General features: G+C 45.1%; 10 protein-coding genes across 10 annotated transcripts; 6 read left to right on the top strand and 4 right to left on the bottom strand.

Moving 5' to 3' along the window:
• Positions 1-119: 119 nt before the first annotated feature.
• On the top strand, positions 120-1,793 carry VTP01DRAFT_10398 (uncharacterized protein; the record flags this gene model as incomplete). Its single annotated transcript, XM_069378755.1, has 4 exons — positions 120-359; positions 412-552; positions 635-1,506; positions 1,568-1,793. The coding sequence occupies 4 exons, from the start codon at positions 120-122 to the stop codon at positions 1,791-1,793; spliced, it is 1,479 nt and encodes a 492-aa protein (XP_069239823.1).
• Positions 1,794-1,890: 97 nt separating this feature from the next.
• VTP01DRAFT_10397 (uncharacterized protein) lies at positions 1,891-2,631 on the bottom strand (the record flags this gene model as incomplete). The annotated part of the gene is made up of 1 exon (XM_069378754.1): positions 1,891-2,631. One exon carries the CDS (start codon positions 2,629-2,631, stop codon positions 1,891-1,893), a length of 741 nt encoding a protein of 246 aa, XP_069239822.1.
• A 730-nt stretch (positions 2,632-3,361) lies between these two features.
• On the top strand, positions 3,362-4,872 carry VTP01DRAFT_10396 (uncharacterized protein; the record flags this gene model as incomplete). The annotated part of the gene is made up of 7 exons (XM_069378753.1): positions 3,362-3,504; positions 3,575-3,638; positions 3,707-3,801; positions 3,873-3,950; positions 4,005-4,108; positions 4,214-4,381; positions 4,445-4,872. 7 exons carry the CDS (start codon positions 3,362-3,364, stop codon positions 4,870-4,872), a joined length of 1,080 nt encoding a protein of 359 aa, XP_069239821.1.
• A 341-nt stretch (positions 4,873-5,213) lies between these two features.
• Positions 5,214-9,693, bottom strand: VTP01DRAFT_10395 (uncharacterized protein; the record flags this gene model as incomplete). Its single annotated transcript, XM_069378752.1, has 21 exons — positions 5,214-5,344; positions 5,404-5,522; positions 5,590-6,107; positions 6,170-6,216; positions 6,272-6,434; positions 6,493-6,685; positions 6,750-7,179; positions 7,240-7,314; positions 7,376-7,450; positions 7,502-7,541; positions 7,599-7,756; positions 7,814-7,882; positions 7,941-8,152; positions 8,210-8,421; positions 8,478-8,733; positions 8,792-8,853; positions 8,918-9,012; positions 9,070-9,182; positions 9,240-9,271; positions 9,339-9,496; positions 9,567-9,693. The coding sequence occupies 21 exons, from the start codon at positions 9,691-9,693 to the stop codon at positions 5,214-5,216; spliced, it is 3,285 nt and encodes a 1,094-aa protein (XP_069239820.1).
• Positions 9,694-9,896: 203 nt separating this feature from the next.
• VTP01DRAFT_10394 (uncharacterized protein) lies at positions 9,897-10,722 on the top strand (the record flags this gene model as incomplete). The annotated part of the gene is made up of 6 exons (XM_069378751.1): positions 9,897-9,957; positions 10,017-10,052; positions 10,105-10,150; positions 10,223-10,482; positions 10,554-10,591; positions 10,648-10,722. 6 exons carry the CDS (start codon positions 9,897-9,899, stop codon positions 10,720-10,722), a joined length of 516 nt encoding a protein of 171 aa, XP_069239819.1.
• A 490-nt stretch (positions 10,723-11,212) lies between these two features.
• Positions 11,213-11,746, top strand: VTP01DRAFT_10393 (uncharacterized protein; the record flags this gene model as incomplete). The annotated part of the gene is made up of 2 exons (XM_069378750.1): positions 11,213-11,315; positions 11,382-11,746. 2 exons carry the CDS (start codon positions 11,213-11,215, stop codon positions 11,744-11,746), a joined length of 468 nt encoding a protein of 155 aa, XP_069239818.1.
• Positions 11,747-11,930: 184 nt separating this feature from the next.
• Positions 11,931-12,246, bottom strand: VTP01DRAFT_10392 (uncharacterized protein; the record flags this gene model as incomplete). The annotated part of the gene is made up of 2 exons (XM_069378749.1): positions 11,931-12,098; positions 12,151-12,246. The coding sequence occupies 2 exons, from the start codon at positions 12,244-12,246 to the stop codon at positions 11,931-11,933; spliced, it is 264 nt and encodes an 87-aa protein (XP_069239817.1).
• A 414-nt stretch (positions 12,247-12,660) lies between these two features.
• VTP01DRAFT_10391 (uncharacterized protein) lies at positions 12,661-14,569 on the top strand (the record flags this gene model as incomplete). Its single annotated transcript, XM_069378748.1, has 6 exons — positions 12,661-12,878; positions 12,945-13,522; positions 13,578-13,733; positions 13,796-14,095; positions 14,160-14,303; positions 14,367-14,569. 6 exons carry the CDS (start codon positions 12,661-12,663, stop codon positions 14,567-14,569), a joined length of 1,599 nt encoding a protein of 532 aa, XP_069239816.1.
• A 116-nt stretch (positions 14,570-14,685) lies between these two features.
• VTP01DRAFT_10390 (uncharacterized protein) lies at positions 14,686-15,192 on the top strand (the record flags this gene model as incomplete). The annotated part of the gene is made up of 3 exons (XM_069378747.1): positions 14,686-14,781; positions 14,841-14,981; positions 15,055-15,192. The coding sequence occupies 3 exons, from the start codon at positions 14,686-14,688 to the stop codon at positions 15,190-15,192; spliced, it is 375 nt and encodes a 124-aa protein (XP_069239815.1).
• A 1,673-nt stretch (positions 15,193-16,865) lies between these two features.
• VTP01DRAFT_10389 (uncharacterized protein) lies at positions 16,866-18,081 on the bottom strand (the record flags this gene model as incomplete). Its single annotated transcript, XM_069378745.1, has 4 exons — positions 16,866-16,966; positions 17,030-17,115; positions 17,583-17,796; positions 17,865-18,081. 4 exons carry the CDS (start codon positions 18,079-18,081, stop codon positions 16,866-16,868), a joined length of 618 nt encoding a protein of 205 aa, XP_069239814.1.
• Between the last annotated feature and the right edge of the window lie 895 nt (positions 18,082-18,976).

Genomic DNA, 18,976 nt, shown 5'->3' with positions numbered 1-18,976 from the left:
AGAGAGAGAGAGAGATTGAGATTCCAATTAACAGCGCGGTAACCGATTGCTAAAAAAAACCAATGATGGATTAGGCTCTTGCTCGACGACCGCGGGAAGCAGAACGCGTGCTGGAACTTATGCAAGAAAACGGCGTAGAACCTAGTCTTCGAGCATACAACCATGTTGTGGATGCTTACGCAAATGCACACGATGTCGACGGAGCATTGGCAGCTTACAAGCGTATCAAGCAGCTCGGTCTCCAGCCAGACCTGTACACATATGGTATCCTCATCAAAGCATTCGTGCAGCACTCGAGATTGAGCGAGGCATTTGTCATCTTTGAACAACTGAAAAAATCTGATCTGATACCTGATCAGGTAAAATCATATATCACTATTCACTGAAAGAATACTAACAGACCTGTGTCAGATTATATTTTCGACACTGATAGCCGGTTGCATCAAGAACGGCGAAATCGACAGAGCATGGGATTTATTTGACGCGATGCGGTTATCATATCATCAGCCCGACGAAGTAGCTTTCACAATGATGATCCAAGCATGCGCCAAGGTAAGGAATGATAAAATGAAACGTATCAAAGAGATGTGTGTGTGTGTGTGTGTGTGTGTGAACTGACAAGAAACATTTACAGCGAGGAGAAGTCGAGCGCGCTCTCAACATGTTCGAAGATATGACAGGAAACGGGCTGCACCCGACGGATGTCACATTCAACGCACTTATCAGCGCGTGTGCAAAACGGCCTGATTACTACGAAACAGCATTCGACTTGTTTGAACAGATGCACACGGTGTACAACTTTGAGCCAGATCGGATCACGTACAATATCTTGCTGAGTGCTTGTGCCAGAAAAAGAGAACTGAAGCGAGCGCGAGAAATTGTTCAAACCATGCATGCCCATCAGCAACAGCAGTCTGATTCCATGATATCCCCTGACGAGCACACATTTATTACCTTATTCTCATGCTACGCAAACTACAATCCACCATCTACTCAAAAAATGACAGCAACTGTAAAAGATGAAGCAGCAGCAACGCTTGTTGAGCATTCTCTGTTCTTGCCGATTCTACCTGTTCGCCGCTCGCAGGTCGTGGAGGAAGCGAAGCATGTCTACAACTACATCATATCCAACAAACTATGCGACGTTTCCAGCGAACTGATCACAGCGTACTTGGATGTCCACATTACGCAAAAGCGGTCAACAGAGTGTCTTTTAATTTACGATCACGAATTTGCAAAATACAACGTGGAACATCTTCCGAAAACATTCTCGCATATGCTTCGATACGCTTACGATACTCGGGATTCCACGCTAGCGTGGAAGGTTTGGGAGGATTACCAAGAATTTTTGGAGTCTCGATCTGCTCGCTTTCCCGACAATCCGGATGACAGTATAGTTGAACGCAAGCGGATACAAGACGAACGGACTGCGTGCCAGCGCAGAGAGGAGTGGACGTTAGCGCATCAGCGAACTATGCTTCGCAGCATGGCCAATACTTTGGGACGGTGAGTATGAGTTTCTGACGACGCCGCCGTACACAGAATCTCTGACTTTTCTTCTTTCCAGTGGCAACGACGTAAAGAATGCGATAAAGCTTCTGCAGACATACTTCCCCAAGAGCAGCAGGGAAGCAGCAACAGCAACCATGCAGCGGTTCAAGCTCAGTGAACTCAAGCCTTTATACGACAAGTGTATCCAGATAGAGGACCAGGATAGCAAGGAAGCCTTGAAGAGACTGTGTATTCCCGACCGTCGCTCAAGGCCGGCAGATTGGAGATTCAGAAAGCAATAATAAGTCATCATATTACCAGCATGCTGTGTAAATACCGTTCACATAATACAAATATAGAGAAAAAGCCAGGATGCGTTTACTCCTTTATTTGAACCGTTTAATACTTGCTCTTGGTTTCGCTCTTAAGCTTGCCAGCAGCAGCGTTGTCAACGAACCAGTAGACGGGAGCATTGTTGCGTGGCTGGACGCGTTGGCACGGTAGCTGGAGTTCAGGCTGTTCGAGGATGCTGTGCAGCATGTCTTGCTTACCCTCGCCTGCAGTTACGAAAGCGACGGCCTTTGCATTGTTGAGGACAGGGTACGTCAATGTGATACGCTCCGGAGGCGGCTTGGGCGAGTCAGTGATGGGCGCGACCCACTTTTCAAACTCGTTCAACAATGGGTGTCCAGGGAACAGGGAGCAGCAGTGACCATCGGGGCCCATGCCAAGCAGAACGAGGTCAAAAGAAGGCAAGTCCTTAAAGTAAGATTTGAGCTGTTCTTGGTATTCCTCAGCAGCCTTGGCGGCATCCTTTCCAAAGCTAGGGTTGATGGTGTGGATATTCTCGGCGGGGATGGAGACCTTGTCCAGAAGCTCCTTTTTCAGCAAAAGATAGTTGGAGTCTTCGTGGTCGAGCGGAACACAGCGCTCGTCAGCCCAAAAGACGTGCCACTTTGAAAAGTCGACCTGCATGTTCTGTGCGAGATCTTTGGAGAGCAACTTGGGGAGCGAGCCGCCGGAAACGGCGACAGTGAACGCGCCGTGATCGGCAATGGCTGCCTTTGAGCTCTGCGCGACGAAATCGTTCAAGGCGCCGGAGAGCGCGTCCGTGGTTGGAAATACAAAAGTCTTTGTCATTATTATTGCATATGCTCGGTGAAAAGCAGCAACAATACACGTCCTACTCGGGCACCCATGCGGGAAAATGACGGAAAATTGCAATTAGACGCCGACGACAGACGCGTTGGTTGCATCACAGCCATCTACTAGTGTGATATGCACCAAATGGATAATTAGTGGCAGCAAAGCTCAAAGATTGATTTACCAAAACTTAATTTGTTTTTATTGCGTTTACAATTGAAAATGCTCGATACTCCTTTACCGTGTCCTATTGAAGGATGATGGTACATTGGTTAATATTCGATTGCAATGTATACCAAACAGTGCTCTGTGCAGTGCTACGCTCATAACGGTGCTATACCTTACAAATGGGCACCTGTAACTGCAAGATATGAACCCTGTCGTAATATAAAAGGATCAATCAGCAAATAATGTAAATTTCATTGTTTATTGCGCGATATAATGATGGTATTTAATATAATTAGAGTGATTCATTCCTGACAGTATTCCAGCAAATATTGGCCTCGTAGCAATACTGCTTGTTATTTGTGAACGATAGATCAAATAATTTGCGTCTGTAATTATCACAATGAATGTTTATCTGACTATGCTGTGCACACACAGCAATCAGTGGTCGTCGACCAACCAGAAGCTGGCGGGCAGAGCGAGCCCAAAAATGCCGCCTGGTTTGACAGCTCGGTTTCAAAAATTTCTTTCATTCCTTGAATACAACAACCCACCCCTTGGAATGTCTACAGTCACTGCTACGACGACGACGACGCAGCAGGGTTTCCCTTCGCCGATCGATCAGCGAGCAACCGCCACAAACGCCGTTGCCAACTCTAGGCTATTTAAGGACAACCGTTCCTACGTTCACTTCGTCGCCGGAGGGTAATGCCTCTTTCTCTCTCATTATTGTTGATCTCTAGTAGATCTTGCAGTTGACACACTCTTTCTCTAGCGTTGGCGGTCTTGCAGGAGCGATATGTACTTCACCTTTGGACGTTGTAAAGACTCGTCTGCAGGTAAGCGTCTTTTGATAGCAGCCTTATCGGTTTCACGCAGCAGCAGTCTTAACTTTCTTTCGTTGTAGTCTACCTTTTATCAGCAGACACGAGGCCACACCGCCGTCGTTCAACGAACACCTACGTTGCTAGGTCACTTTATTGAAACCGGACGTTTGCTAGTGTACGTATATACATGGTTGTTGCATGAAAAGAGACAGTATATCTGAAACTAAAACTGACTGGCCCACATAGTCGGATAAAACAAGTAGAAGGCGTCCGCGGATATTTTAAAGGGCTCGGTCCCAACTTGGTCGGCGTAATACCTGCCAGGTAAATGTTAATAAAACAAACGAAAGAAACGTTTTGCTGACAGGCATGCACTAGGTCCATTAATTTCTACACGTACGGCAATGGCAAGAAACTATACACCGAATTGAATAACGGCAAAGAAACCGCAGGAGTACACTTGATATCAGCTGCTACAGCAGGTACGCGACGCAGAGAGAGGGAGAGAGAGAGTGAGGAGAGAAAAAAGTCAGCAACCAGTGTTGGCGGTGATGCTAAAAAAAACAATGCGCGCGGAATAAATTTAGGCATAGTTACAGCAACAGCGACAAACCCGATTTGGGTGGTAAAGACACGACTCCAGCTGCAAGGAAGATCTTTGCAAAGATATGCAAACAGCCTGGATTGCACGTTGCATATTCTAAGAGAGGAAGGTATCAAAGGCTTATACAAAGGCATGAGCGCGTCCTACCTGGGTATGTGTTATTTGTGAAATTTTGCTTAATGACAAGTTTTAAATTGACGGTATCGTATATCAGGCGTCGCCGAAGGAACGATCCAGTGGGTTATTTACGAAAACCTAAAGCGTAAGTGGGCAGTGCCGAAAGATATGCTCGATAGTGCACAATCTTCGTCCATCGTCGTTGGCGGTAAAAGCTTGCAAGGATGGGTTGGTAACATTGGAGCGGCAGCGGTAGCCAAGCTGGTGGCGGCATGCATCACGTATCCGCATGAAGTCATCCGTACGCGTTTACGACAGCCGGCTGAGAACGGTGTTCGCAAGTACACTGGTCTCTGGCAGTGCTTGAGACTAGTGGCCAAGGAGGAAGGCATGGCGGCGTTGTATGGTGGCATGACAGCTCACTTGATGAGAGTCGTTCCGAATGCCGCCATCATGTTCTTCTGCTACGAAGCCATCCTGCATAACTTTGGATCAGAAAAACATCAGCAGCAGCAGAAGCTTTAATGGCTTCCATCCATCTCTTGTTGAAAAATTGCTTTGTATTCCCTGTAATTCCGTTTTTTACCTTTCTTCCTTATTCGCATATCGCTACACTGTTTCACATCTTTTTTTTTTAATGGGAACTCTTCTGCTCGTTGCTAGTACATCTTTCTCACACACGCACTCTCCCCTCTCTATCCTGGCTTCTATCATAACATCCATCCCTTTCCGACCCGAATCCATAGACTCATTCCACCTCAGGTCCGATATATTTTTTCTTTTTAACCTTCCTGCACCATTTTCCCCTGCTTTTTCATAATTTACCGTTGGATATATATTCTGTCGATAAAAAAATTGTTCAATGTTTACAAAAGAAGTGCTTCTGGGACCTCTTTTCGTAATCGTATCTCCTTTTCCATCATCAAGCTAACAATTTCATGGCGCTCCTTTTCGGACAAGTATCTTGTCAATAGTCGTATACCAAGCAGACAAAGTTCTTGATTTGCGTTGTTAATTAGTCAAAAGGGGGGAATATGTATTTTTTTAAACGCTCACCTTTGGACCAAGGACATGCTTGCAAAGATCTGTAAAACAGACGCTTGGTTCTCTCCGTATCTCCTCTTCTGGCTTCGTGCTCAATGTACAGTTTCCAAAGCAACACAGATGAGCGAGTGCTACGTTATCCTATCAGTATCTTTTGCATGAATTTTTCCCCCCAGAAATTCATGTATTGTTTTTTACCTGGCTTCTTCAATAGCAGACTCGAATAGAGAGCGAACCTGGTTGACATCATACGGCCGACTGCGATGAAGTTCGCCGTACAAGCCCGATAGATACAAGATAATATTTGGATGTTCGTGCAGCGATCTTGCAAACATGGTACGGACTCGATTCATTATCCGTAATCTGGACTCGTTCCACACGTAAATACCAATGAAAATGGTATTATTGGGGAATAGCGACAATGCTTTCTCCAATATACTCCGCATCTCGCTCGTTCGATGGATTGCTTGACCGCTCACCGCATGTCGATACAAGAAGCAGATTTTGGAAACCCACAATTGTTCGCTTTCAAAGCCGCGCTCTGCTTGCCGCTCGCGAATATATTCCAGTGCACCGTCGTACACTTTGCACGCTGCAGCTACATCTTGAGTCAGATATTGGAGCATGGCCAGACACTCGGTAACGTGAAAAGCGCCTTTCGACTCCAGGTCAGACATAGCTAGTAGAGATAGCTGAGCTGTCTTTTGTTCATAGTACTAGGAAACACAGTATTACTAAACGTGTCAATGTCAAGGCATTATTTTCTCTGATTACTTACCTTTATCGCTTTCAATATCTGCGTATTGGTGACAGGTTGGGAAGGATCTACCAAGATCGACTAAGTACGATATTTTGGACGTATGCATATTTGTGCACTTACCGTAGGGCTTACTGTCGCTAATGGATATTAAAATTTTGAGTGCGTCTTCGCGGCAATTCTGTTCTAGTTCAAGGACGGCTGCCATGTGACAGATTTCAGAAATTTGACCTGGATCAGGGAATGTGCGATATGTGGCTAAAACTGTTCTGTATACTTTGCGAGCCTGAGGAACAGTGTTAGCAAATTAATCCAATTATATGTTATAGTGATATCGTCTTTACCTCTTCAATGTGACCATGGCTCTTTTCCATCTGTGCGTACGCATTCCACAGCGTAATGTTCATCCTCTGGTCACTCAAAAGCCTTTTAGCAAGATTTTTGGCTCCTTTGTAAGATAGTTTCGATTCTAGTGCTAGGTAACAGAGTGCCAAGTGATCATCCCAGTCTCTCCTCAGCAATTGTTCGAATGCATTCCTATCGGATACATGTTAGCCATCCAACTCACATATGTATCATTCGCATGCATCCAGTAACGTACCTGCAAAAATCAGCATCAGCGCTGCAATCTAGAGGCTCGGCTGGCAGACAGCTGAACCATTGCCCCGGCCGTGCAAATAATTCTGTAAGACCAACTGGATAGGATGGAGGAAAGTTGTATGGCTTGTCATCAACCGCGTTATGTTCAGGCTCCATCGGAACTCCATCAATGTACGTTATCAAACGCGGAACTTGATGGTCTGTGGGCCAAAAGTGCTCGAGATTAATATTGTTGTGTGTAAAAGTGTCGATGCAAAAGTGTGTATTCGTGCCGACTCCAGGTGGCGTAAAGGGCAAACCGAGAAATACGAAGATGCTATAGATAAGGCTCTGACGAGCTTCTTTTGTTGTTATACTGAAAAGGAATCCGTGCAAATCGTCAGATAAAGTCACCAAAAAGGGGTCATTGTCGACAAGTTCAGGGTCCAGGGCTACAAATGCTTGCTTGTCAGTCTCAAATCCATCCAAGATAAGAAGGAATTTAAACTTACTGCTTATTCTGAGTGGTAACCGTCTAGCTCTCTCACTCGTCTCCTCGATTCGCACCCAGTCACGCAGGCCCAAGACTACAAGTTTATGCATTCAATATATCAATTACTTTATCTTTGATATCATTTTCAAACTTACTAATATCATCTTCGTCGTTTTCATCATCAACAGACATTGATGATTGATTTACGTCTTCATTCGATGGTATCTCATCTACCCAAAAAAGTTAGCAAACAATCTATGACGTGCGCAATTCAGACTTGCCTAATTTTCGCTTGTAGAACTCTCTCCAGCCTTTTGCATCCTACGATACGTTGACTTAGTTAAAATACAAGGTTCGATGTACAAAGCAATTACATACCTTTTCACCAAATCTCGGTACTTCACTGTCCCAAAATTCATCAAATTCTGCAACCATGTCCTCAAAGGAAATTTCTGTAGACACTTCAAAAACTTGCGGACGGTATAAACTGAATTCAACTTGAGCCTGCAGGGTTCCGAATGCTCGCTCGTGGTAGCCTAGAGTAGTTCAGTATATGTTCCTAATTCTATTGATATCTACTGTGTAAAACTTACCAGATTGCTTCATAAATAGACATGCACGTAAAAGTACATAGACCATGACAGATTCTATTTCCTCGCGAGCTATGAATGTAATGCATTTAGTATCAATATTATTTTCTTTGACAAGATATGAACTTGCCTTGGTAATTATATGCAGCTTTGCGCTTCATTTGTAACCTCCGAGCCACCTTGTTCAATGTATTGATACAATCCTCAAACACCTTGAGACATTGAGTAAACGTGAAACTGGCGAAATTCGTCTGTCTCAAATTGATATATTCAGCCCAGAGCCTGATTGATTCAGGCCGTTTCTTCAAAGCCGTGTCCCATTCGCGCAGCAAAGTCAAGGTACTGTAAACCACCGTGAGCATTGTGGCAAAAAGCTTTACGTTTGCTGCATACACTTACTCCCATGTCTCCGAGCCCAGTTTCAAGTATGCAAGCAGCAAATCCTCGCTGTCTGGATTGGCTTCAAGTGCCTTTTGGAACATGCTCATTTTGACTTCGTTGAGGCTGCCCTTGTTTGCTTTGAAACGGCTCTGCCCGGCAATATCCAAGCCCTGAGCGCTTTCGTCTTGGAATGCAATGTAGTCTAGCCACAGCTGCGGATTACTTGAATCCTAGCTCAACCGGTCAATATAAAGTACATTTGTGGCGATAGATAGCCCTTGCTTACCTCTGATAATTGCTTTTCGTATTCGATTTTACGCCTTCGGACATATTCGTCGAAGCTCTCGCCTCCTTCCTCATCGCTCTGTTCTTCGTAGAGATCTTCTTCTTCTTTCTTGACCTTTGGTCCTTCAATGCTGCGATAATCCACTCCACTAGATATAACCTCTTCCTCCAGAGAGCCTTTTTTACCGGGAACATCCAGGGGTATAAAGAGCCGTCCAACAGGTTCTTCCTCCGTTTTATTTGGTTTTATCTTTATCCTGGATTTGACATCGTGTCAGTAGCCAGATCCTACTATCATCTCGTTTGTCTTGTCACCTTTTGAGGGCTCGATCGCTCTCCATGACAGCATAGTCTGGATCCATGTACCGCAGCATTTTCTGGACATAGCATTGTTCCATGTAAGCTTACATATTCTATTATATACTGCGTTTCCGAACTTACTCGTTGTTTCCTTGTCGTTAGCAAAAGCGACTTGCTTGTTTTAGATGTACTAGTGTCAATTCTGTATCTTGAAGGAAGACCGAGCACGCGACCGCCTGTCTCCCAATTAGCTACCACGCGATCACTGCAAGCGCAAAAGTAGCTATACATACCTCCGGATCGATGATACGTTGGTATGCTGGAGGCACTATTCTCGCCATATTTTAAGTTATCGTAGTCTCCATATTTGTCTATCACAAGAATAAGACCCGTATCAAGCTTATCACTGCACGGCTTTTATATCAGTATATAAACTTCTTTGTCAACCCCTTCAGAGTCTTACGTTAGGCGTGTAGGTGACCGTGCACTTCGTTCCTGGATACGCTCATTGAGTAAATTCTCCTTTCCAAAAAAGAAACATTACGTTTCTTTGCTAACTAACCTCGCGCGATCGTCGATGTCGCTTGCTAGGTGATCGACTCCTGCGTCTCCTGGACGTTGGAGAACGGGACGATCGCCGGCGTTCTCTCGATCGATCTCGTTTATGCTTCTTTCTTCTTCGCTGTTCACGATCGCTTTCGGAATCATCCCGATACGAATCTGCAGGCGCAGTATGTGTGTCAGTCCTCGTCGCTTTACCCCACTTTTGATAGTAAATGTTTCTCTCTACCTCGAACATCGGGAGCGCTCGAAAATGAAGGTGCTGGTGGAGGACGTATGCTTGCGCTCAAGTCTGGGGCGGTCGAGAACGAGGGGGGTGGTGGTATAAACCCACGCGATCTTGAATCGTCAGACATAACTCGCGTTCTGCTGCTACGTTAAAGCGTTGGGTGCAAACAGAGCTTAGGGATGGTAGTATAATATCTGCTGACCAGTTATATGCAAGAAAGGAAAGGAAAAGACAGAGGCAGCAACAGAGTATTGCATGAAAAGCAAATCTGACTTTGTGATGCGCAGTTCGGAGGTTCCTGCACCACCACCACTTCTTTCCTCTTTCAAAATGTACGCCAACAGAAACACTGGATCGACCGCATTGAAACGGTTGATGACAGAATACCGAGGTAATTAAGCAAGCTGCAGACAGATTGGTTGCATTACTGACACGAGATCCTCTCAACAGAGCTCACACTCAATGCTCCAGAAGGCATTACTGCCGGTACGCTCTATACTCGTGTGTAGGCGTGACAGTATAACTCACAAATATCCAGGGCCTGTCGACGAGAACAACTTTTTTGAATGGGAAGCGCTTATAAGGTAACGGGTATATATGATGACCGTGATATCTAGTAGACAACTGGTCTGACGAAACATTTGCCTACGTTGCAGCGGACCTGAGGGTACTCCGTTCGAAGGCGGCATCTTTCCAGCAACCTTGACATTCCCAAAGGATTATCCTTTGAGCCCACCGACCATGAAATTCACCTGCGACTTCTTCCACCCCAACGTCTATCCTAACGGCACAGTGTGCATCTCGATTCTGCATCCGCCTGGCGACGATCCAAACATGTATGAAAGCAGCTCAGAACGATGGAGCCCGGTGCAAAGTGTGGAAAAGATCTTGCTCAGTGTCGTCAGTATGCTTGCAGGTATTGTATATCTCTGGCAATGTCTTTGGTTTTCTACGAAATTGTTACTTAGTCTTAATATGTATGTGCAGAACCAAACGATGAAAGTGGAGCAAACATTGATGCCTGCGTAAGTACATAATTATTGAACAACTATGATACTCTTCGTATTGACATGTGCAAAAGAAAATCTGGCGAACGGATCGAGAAAAGTACAATGAGATTGTCCGTCGAAACACTGCAAAGACTTTAGGACTATAGTTTAAACCGTTTATACAATCAGGATTCTTTCTATCTGGATACGTCATGTTCCTTTCTACCATTGATCGGTGAAATGCAAAGCAATAGGTCACCATCTCCTAATACAATTCATTTCTAAAACCATCAATGAAAAGGCGTATATTTTTTAAAGTTTTTATCGAGATTTACGTCAATTCAAAGCGATAACATCAATATTTGATGATGAAGTACATATTTTTCTATCCAGTAGGTTAGGAGATAGAAATTGTCTTGCAAGAAGCGCCACCAGACAGCGGCGGCCATAGAAAATAAGCGGCCGGCGAAAAAAGTTTTTTTTAAAAAGATTTGTTTGCTGGGAAATGGTTGTTCTTTCTCTTTTTTCCAGATAGTGAGGAAGGTGTGTAGCATTAAACTAGGGATGGCTGGATCGTCTTGAAAAGAAAGAAAAATACTCATCGCTTGCCACTGCAGATTCTTTTCTCTTTGTGGAAAACAATCGAATTATCTGAAAATGCAAATCTTCGTCAAGTCTCTTGAAGGCAACACTCTTGCCTTGAACGTCACTCCCGCCTCCTCCGTGGCCTCCGTCAAGGCCATGATCGCTGAGCGCGAAGGTACACTTAAGAGCTTTCTGTTGGCTTTGCATTGTCCGTTGCTAATGTTAGTTGTGTGGTGAACAGGCATTCCCGCTGATGCTCAGCTCTTGTCGTATGCTGGCAAGAACCTCGTCGATGGCGAGCTCTCCCTCTACGGCATTGAGGACTTGAACACCCTCCACTTGAACGCCGAGCTTTTGGGTGGTGGTAAGAAGAAGAAGAAGAAGACCTACACTACCCCCAAGAAGATCAAGCACAAGCGCAAGAAAGTCAAATTGGCTGTCTTGAAGTTCTACAAGGTTGACGAGTCTGGCAAGATTACCCGTCTCCGTCGCGAGTGCCCCAACGCCACCTGCGGTGCTGGTGTCTTCATGGCCTGGCACAAGGACCGTCAATACTGCGGCAAGTGCCACTTGACCTATGTCTTCCAACAGGGTCAATCCGCCTAAGTGTTGCCAAGGGATCAAAGATCATGACAAATAAAATCATTTAGTTGTTGTGTTTTTGTGTACACATGAGTAGCAGTGTCCAATGTCATTCTGTTATCTTTACAATGCTAGTTACATCGAGGATGTATGGTTGTTGAGTGACCGTGTAATGAGTATTTTAAACATGCGGGAATGTGGGGGGAATCTAATCGTCGTCCGTTGCTGGTTTGTTGGAAGGTGCGCGCGAAACGGCTTGAGTCTTGAGCAATTCTCGATGCAAAGCCTGCTGTTCCTCTAGCTCTCTCATGTTTTCCTGTCGTTGCAAGAGCTTTCTGCGTCGTTCGTCGTCCTTTTCAAGACCTTGCCTCATTAACTACAAGATCTAGCCGTGAGTTGAGATCAGATTGTTCTCCGCTTTAGTTTACCTCTTTCTCGTAGATCTGGAGGTAATGGACACCATAGATCGTGCCGCAACACAGCACAATCGAGGCTCCCAAGGTCATTTTGGCACGTGTGGACATACTGAGAAAACAAAGTGATTAAAAAGCGGGTCACCCCTGGCGCTGCTGCAAGAACTGAGTTTGTGGATCTCGATAATAGGGTTCAGGCCGCCCTGCAGAGATGTTTGAATTGATGAAGCAAGGAATATGCGTATAATCCTTCAGAAACATGGGCAGCGCTCTGGATTACTATCATGATGACAGTATATGGTGTTGATATTAATTTAATCTGGTTCCGGGCGAGCTGCAGGCTTGTGTGCAGTCAAATCTTATCTCCATATAAGGCATGTACATTCGTGTGCCTCGCACCACACACATACACGCACACACGCACACACTCACAGCACCCCACTCACAGGTTCCCTCTCCTCCTCCCTCCCTTACCATTAGCTCGGTGGATCGTGAAACCCCATTCTTTCTTCCTCTGTCATTACAATGTCGAAAAGGAGGCAGCAGCCTCAACAGCTCCGGTTATCAGAGCGACCCGTTTCTCCTTCGACGTCTGTAGCTTCCTTCCGGACTAAGGGCTCTTCGTCTCCTGTACCGAGCAATCACTCTTCCAGCATCATCTCCAAAGTGAAGCGGTCTTTATCGTCGTCCGGCAACGGTCGTCCGTTTCCGAGCACGTCCTTGTCGTTTACCTCCGCTGAAAGGTAACAATAGAATCAAAGTATATTATTAACTCGGGGTAAAATAATAATAGATCTGTATTATTCCAGATCTTTGGATGTGGCTTCTTCCGAAGACCTGGCAAATGGTGGTGAAATGGAACGAGATGCTAGTAATTTTTCAAGTGAAACTACTACGCGACCTCCGTTATCACCATCGCGATGGGTGCAAAAACCGCCCGTAACCGGCAACAGCAGCAACAATAACAACAACAGCAGGCTGAATAATCACCAGAAATTGTACCAAAGTGGTGTGATCAGCAGCACCGTTGCAGCCGCGACCAGCCCGGCCACTGCAACGTTTTCACGCGCTCCTCTACCGGAACCCGAGTGGGTACCACCTGCCAACCGACGCCGCGGCAGCAGTAATACGAGTAGCACCAACAACGACAACAAACTATCATCATCGGCGGGCCCGATGCTCGGCAACAACGCGGCAAAAACTAAGAGACCGTTCGATGTACAGCCTGCACCTGCGCCGGCAATGTACTGGTCGAAAGCTGTCACTTATGGCCCCAAACCGCGTCCTCTCCGTGCACACTCCAGCGTGGTCGTGAACGAGCTTATGTATGTGTTTGGAGGCACAGACCAGCGCGGTGGATTCGGCAAAGTTTATGCTTTGGAACTTGGTATGACGAATAAAATCTTTAATCGCTGAAGCACATCTCACCTCGCATCCTCTAGATACCCTCACGTGGACGAAACCAAAGACATTTGGTGAACCCCCACCACCCTGTCGGGCGCAGAGCGCAGTTGTCCTAGAGGAGGAATCCAAGATATACTTTTTTGGCGGTGGTGATGGACCGAGTTATTACAACCACATCACGATCTTGGACACGAGCAAGTATTAAGATCATAATCATGCATTGGGTTGATCCAACTAACAACCTTTTTTTTTTCAGAGACCATGACGTGGATTTGGCCCAAGACCATCGGTCCTCGCCCGTCGCCGCGGCGTGCTCACACATCTGTTATTTGGCGCGGACACTTGTATATTTTTGGAGGCGGTGATGGCGCTCGGGCCCTCAACGACGTATATACATTAAACCTCAAGGACAATACATGGTCGATGGTAGAAACGACTGGCGCGAAACCTGAGCCACGAGGATACCACAGTGGAACATTGGTCGGGGACAAACTTGTTATCTATGGTGGAAGTGATGGCCAGACGTGTTTTGGAGATATACATTTGCTTGATCTTGGTTAGTCCAATTCGACATGCGTGCGTATGATTTTCTCTCAGAATGTTTATCCATTGCAAAATAGAATCGAATGTATGGCACCGTGTCGGGTTGGACCCGCAGATTCCTCGACTTTCGCACGCTGCCACGTGCATCGGATCATACCTGTTTGTCACTGGTGGACATGACGGGACTCACTATTGCAATGATTTACTAATGCTGAATTTTGGCAAGTTTGCATAAAAGATACACAACTCCAGTCTTAAAGCTGACCATAGTTTCTCGCATCTAGTTACCATGGCATGGGAAGTACGACGAATTTATGGCCAGGCGCCAAGTGCTCGCGGATACCACACTGCTGTCTTGTACGATAGCCGCTTATTCATGTTTGGCGGCTACGACGGCAAGCACTTTTTTGACGATGTGTTTGTTCTGGACCTCAGCTCCCATGCATATTTGCCCCAAGTAACTAATTTTGTTATCGAGATTTTCTAACCTGCGCTGTTTCGTGTATATCTCATTCTATTAACTGTCTAATCACGTAAATACATGGCCCGGAATTTCGGCTTAATTTCCATCCTTGTCTTTCCTTGCTTGTTATTGCCCTTGCTATGAGCATATTATCGTGGCTCTTTCCGTCGTCCTCCTCCTCCTCAAACAAGAATCTCGAGGAAGACATTCCAAAGAAAACGACATGTTACCATATTGTAGGTTGAGCTGCTATACACTCGACAATCACTTGCCCACTGTAACCTTGATCATGTAGGAAGGATTCCTGAGCTGTCATTATTTCCACCTGGCCACCGAGGTCGCCGATCGTCTATCCGCCGAGCACTCGCACATCAAAGCCGACGTGAGCGCATACATTAAGCAGCAGTGGTACGAGCGATCTAGAGAATTGCAAGAGGTATCACTGTGACGAAAAGGATATGGCAGTCAGTACCTGATATACTCAACCGAAAAAAACGGGGAATGGTTAGGAATTCAAGACAAAGCATACTACCTCCCCGTTCATTTACGAAGGATGCGTTGCAGGTCAACAGACATTCGTAGGAGGCTACACGGATTTTGCAAAGAAGGTGAAGGAAACATATAAAATGAATGTACCGCTAGACTAGATGGTCATCCAACATGTGAATATACGAGGGATAAAGAGATAGATAGATAGATAGAGAGAGCAAGCCAAAGACAAATGCATTCACATTTGTATAGACTGAAAATATTCCTATTCATTTTGTGTAAAGCCTATAGGTAATAGCCATTAGATGAGAGCAGCGACGACCCTTTCCTTCGTCACCAAAAAATCATTTTTCTGCAAGGAGAATACGTTGATCGAACAGCTAAACAGACGACCTGTTCACCGAATTTCACAAGATTGAGCGAGAGTATCCGGACCTTTTGTGTTCTGAAAAATGTGTTCTAGTCTGGGTTCATCCTTGCTTCAGTTTCCCGGGGCATGCCACTGCATGCAAACCTAAAGACGCTCCCTGTTGTTATGGGTGTTACATACAAGGCAATCAAAGGAGACTATTACCTCTGCTCTTCCGTATTATAACTCACGGAACATGTGTCCTTTACATATAGTAACTGTCAACCTTCTAGCGTATTACGGCATTATCTAATATTATCCTTTGGGTGATCGCAGCAAATGTCCATTTCCTGACTGACACACGACATGACTTACAAGGTTTGAGACAAGCATGGACCTTGACAACTTGACATGGCGGGCTGCTTCTAAGCTATCAAGCGTGCAAGTAAATGCAGATGAAAAATTCAGATAATATGAATTAATTTTAATAACATTTGCATTTAGCGTCTCATTGAACGAGACACCAGTGGCCGAACCGGCTGAGGAACTTGTTGAATCGACTACTACGCGGCCATGATTTTGAGTATTCTCGACGCAAGCGGAGACGGGAGATGAGTACGAGGAGTCTTCAGCGGAGCCCAGTGATGATGAGCACCAGCGGTCCCCTGAGGAGACATATGCAAGGAGTCACAACCCTGTTGCGGGACGACAGCTTGCACGAGGTATTCGTGAGCAGCGCGCCTTCCAGCTGTTGCCAATAACACCAGAAGACGCAATTTTCCTATTCCCCTTTTTTATTCCTACATGCCAACATTGATTTAGACAGAGATACAAGGATGCGGACGGACCGATTGCGGTCAACCGGCAGAGCTACAACCGAGTTGTTTGAGGAATATCAGCAACTCCTCGAGAAAGAAATAAGTCCATCGGATACAGACCTCTACAATATCATGGAACGACTTTTGAAGTACTTTGAATAAGATTCCATGACTCAATTTTGAGCAATCTGCAAAGTAACCAAATTACTCAAAACTACTGGGCAACCTAAGGGAACTCACCTTTTTCACTCTTTTCTTTCTTTTCCTTTCCTCTCTGTATTCTCTACTCTCAGGCTAATATGTGGTATCCAATAGATTTACCTCTCGTCTATATAAATATCGATAACTAAGCAATAAAATAGCTCAATTTAACAGAACAGAGTCACGCGTATATCACTTTGGAAACTGGCGGTGTTTGCCTGGTTACTCAGCTGCGCTTGGGTACTGCGCATCCTGAAGAGCAACCCTCAAATATTGTAACTCTTGTAAATAAAATATCTTTTATGTCAACAAATATCATCCAGCATTCGAATACATGAGATGGAAATATGGATAGAAATCAAGCAGAGAAGGAACAGAAACGGAAAGGACAAAGGTGCAAGGGTATATATACATGTATATGTATACTACATGATGAGACCTCGCCTTGCAGCTTACTACTTGTTCAGAGCTCGTAGCCCAAAAAAATGAGATTGGCTGCTTGACGATAGATGCGAGGGTCCGTCAGTTGGAAGCCAATGTACATGAGTGCACGGATAAGCATTTCTAGCGGTTACATTTTGTCAGATATACTATATATTGCCTGGACTGCATTTCTTTAAGACTTACTTGCATTGCAAGCGCGGCTATCGACGATAGCCACTAAATGGGAGCAGCTGGTCTTTTCCTCGGCCAGTTCAATCAGTTGTGTCATGCTAAGTAGAGCGTTAGTACATACCACTTTTTGATCCCTGCCTGCCTGCCTGCCACAGCGCGCGCGCTCTCGCGCAAATATTTAAATAATAATAATAATGGACCATGGAGATCTACCGCTGTAGTAGCAAACAACAAGAGGAAAGCTACATCCTACCTGCTTCCCCCCACTCTGCTTGCTGAACTGACCACAAAAAAGGGTTAAGAATCTCGGTGGATATTTACATTTACCTTTGCTTGCCAGAAACTGCGTTGTTCCAAGAAGGGGAAAGAACAGGCTATGCTTGACCACTGATATAATCAAGGGATGGAGTTTTCCTACACTTGGATGCTGCCCAAGGAGGGGAGGGGACATGTAGTTCGTCATGGTCCATTACAACATTGCTTTACGCCCAACTTGCAACCAAGCCCATGTGTATATATATCCATCCCTCTTCTGCCTCCTCTCCACTTGCAAAAAGTTACTCACCTAGAAAAGAATTCTGTCTGGTTCCAGTTTTCTAAATCAGAGTAATGATCCTCCGGCAGCGTCATGAAAAATGTATCTTGATATATGAAGGCCTGACACTGCAGCGTCTTTCGATAGTCGCTGATTATCAACAGCTCGGTAGCTTCGCGGTATATTTCGTGCGTGGGGCCAAAGGTACGGGTGACCACATCCTGCTCCTCCTGCCCGTGTTTTACTACTAAGATAGATTAATAAGCACGCCAGGGGGTGGGGGTAGGGTTCTAGCTGAGCAATTTTATATACCTGGTACTGCACGTTTTTGGATGCGAGTGATCTCAAAACGGGTAAGCGGGGCTGCTGCTGCTGCTGGCGGCATACTTTTGTTGGCACCGCCGCCGCCGTTCCCACTCGCAGCAAAAATTTGCTTGTCATCACTGGAGCAGAGGACATTTGAAGATTGGAAAGTCTCCAAAGGTATAGCATAATCACTTTGTTGTATGGTAGTATTTTTCAAAATCATGATGATGATGATGGCTGTCTAACAAACACAGATAGAGAAACACAAATAGGTAGGATAAATTCTTGCCCTTGGTGGATATGGAGTTTGATGCAAACAGGAAGAGTACGATCGATTTGTCCAGCTCTGTAACTTTTTTGGGTGGGCGTTCTAAACAGTAGTTGTTGTCAGCAAGGTCGTGATTGTATGTAAGCGTGTGTGTATACGAAATGTCCAGGCACCTTTTACTGAAAACGCCCTAACAGTCAGAAGAGAGGTGTGTGTGTGTGTGTCTCTGTGAAAAAGAGAAAAGAGGAAAGAGGAAAGAGAGAAACAAAGAAAGTTTGGGAAATAGGCGAAAACGAGAAACAAAGAAGGCAAAGGAAACGAGGGAAAGGTCAAGTAAAACTGTGTGCTGCATGACACATGGTCTCATCAAAATGACTCCGCCCGGTGTACAACATGGTTTCTTGCATGTCACTTGTCAACGTTTGTTTGACATGCTCTGTGTAAGCTTGTCAAGAGCTTCATCTTCTTCTTATTGTATCGCCAACGCTGAAGCCTGTTCTATCACATCGAAACCATCAAGGAAGAAACAAGTCTTTCTTTCTTCCTTTCTTGCCGTGCAACCTGCCGATTTACCGCAATGTATTTGCGGTCGCGGAACACAATGAAAACTGACTGTACATCATCTGATTAGGAAATATCAAAATGACTTGATATTCCCCTTCATTCACACGAATTTAGCTGCTGCTTAACCATAATACATTGCTGCTAAATTACATGGAATCAGATCTGCAGAATTTTAAATAATAGCGTGATATATTTTAGATTGAATGAGATTGAGCTTCCAGAAGGGGCGAAAGATATAAATAAGCATTTTTATCAAAGCGACTCCGTACGGCGTAGATTTGTTTTC

The sequence above is a fragment of the Rhizomucor pusillus genome (genome assembly GCF_041956525.1).
Source record: "Rhizomucor pusillus strain CBS 183.67 unplaced genomic scaffold VTP01scaffold_8, whole genome shotgun sequence".
Taxonomy (NCBI): domain Eukaryota; kingdom Fungi; phylum Mucoromycota; class Mucoromycetes; order Mucorales; family Lichtheimiaceae; genus Rhizomucor; species Rhizomucor pusillus.
The sequence above is the reverse complement of the archived record's forward strand: the minus strand, read 5'-3'. Positions and strand labels throughout refer to the sequence as shown.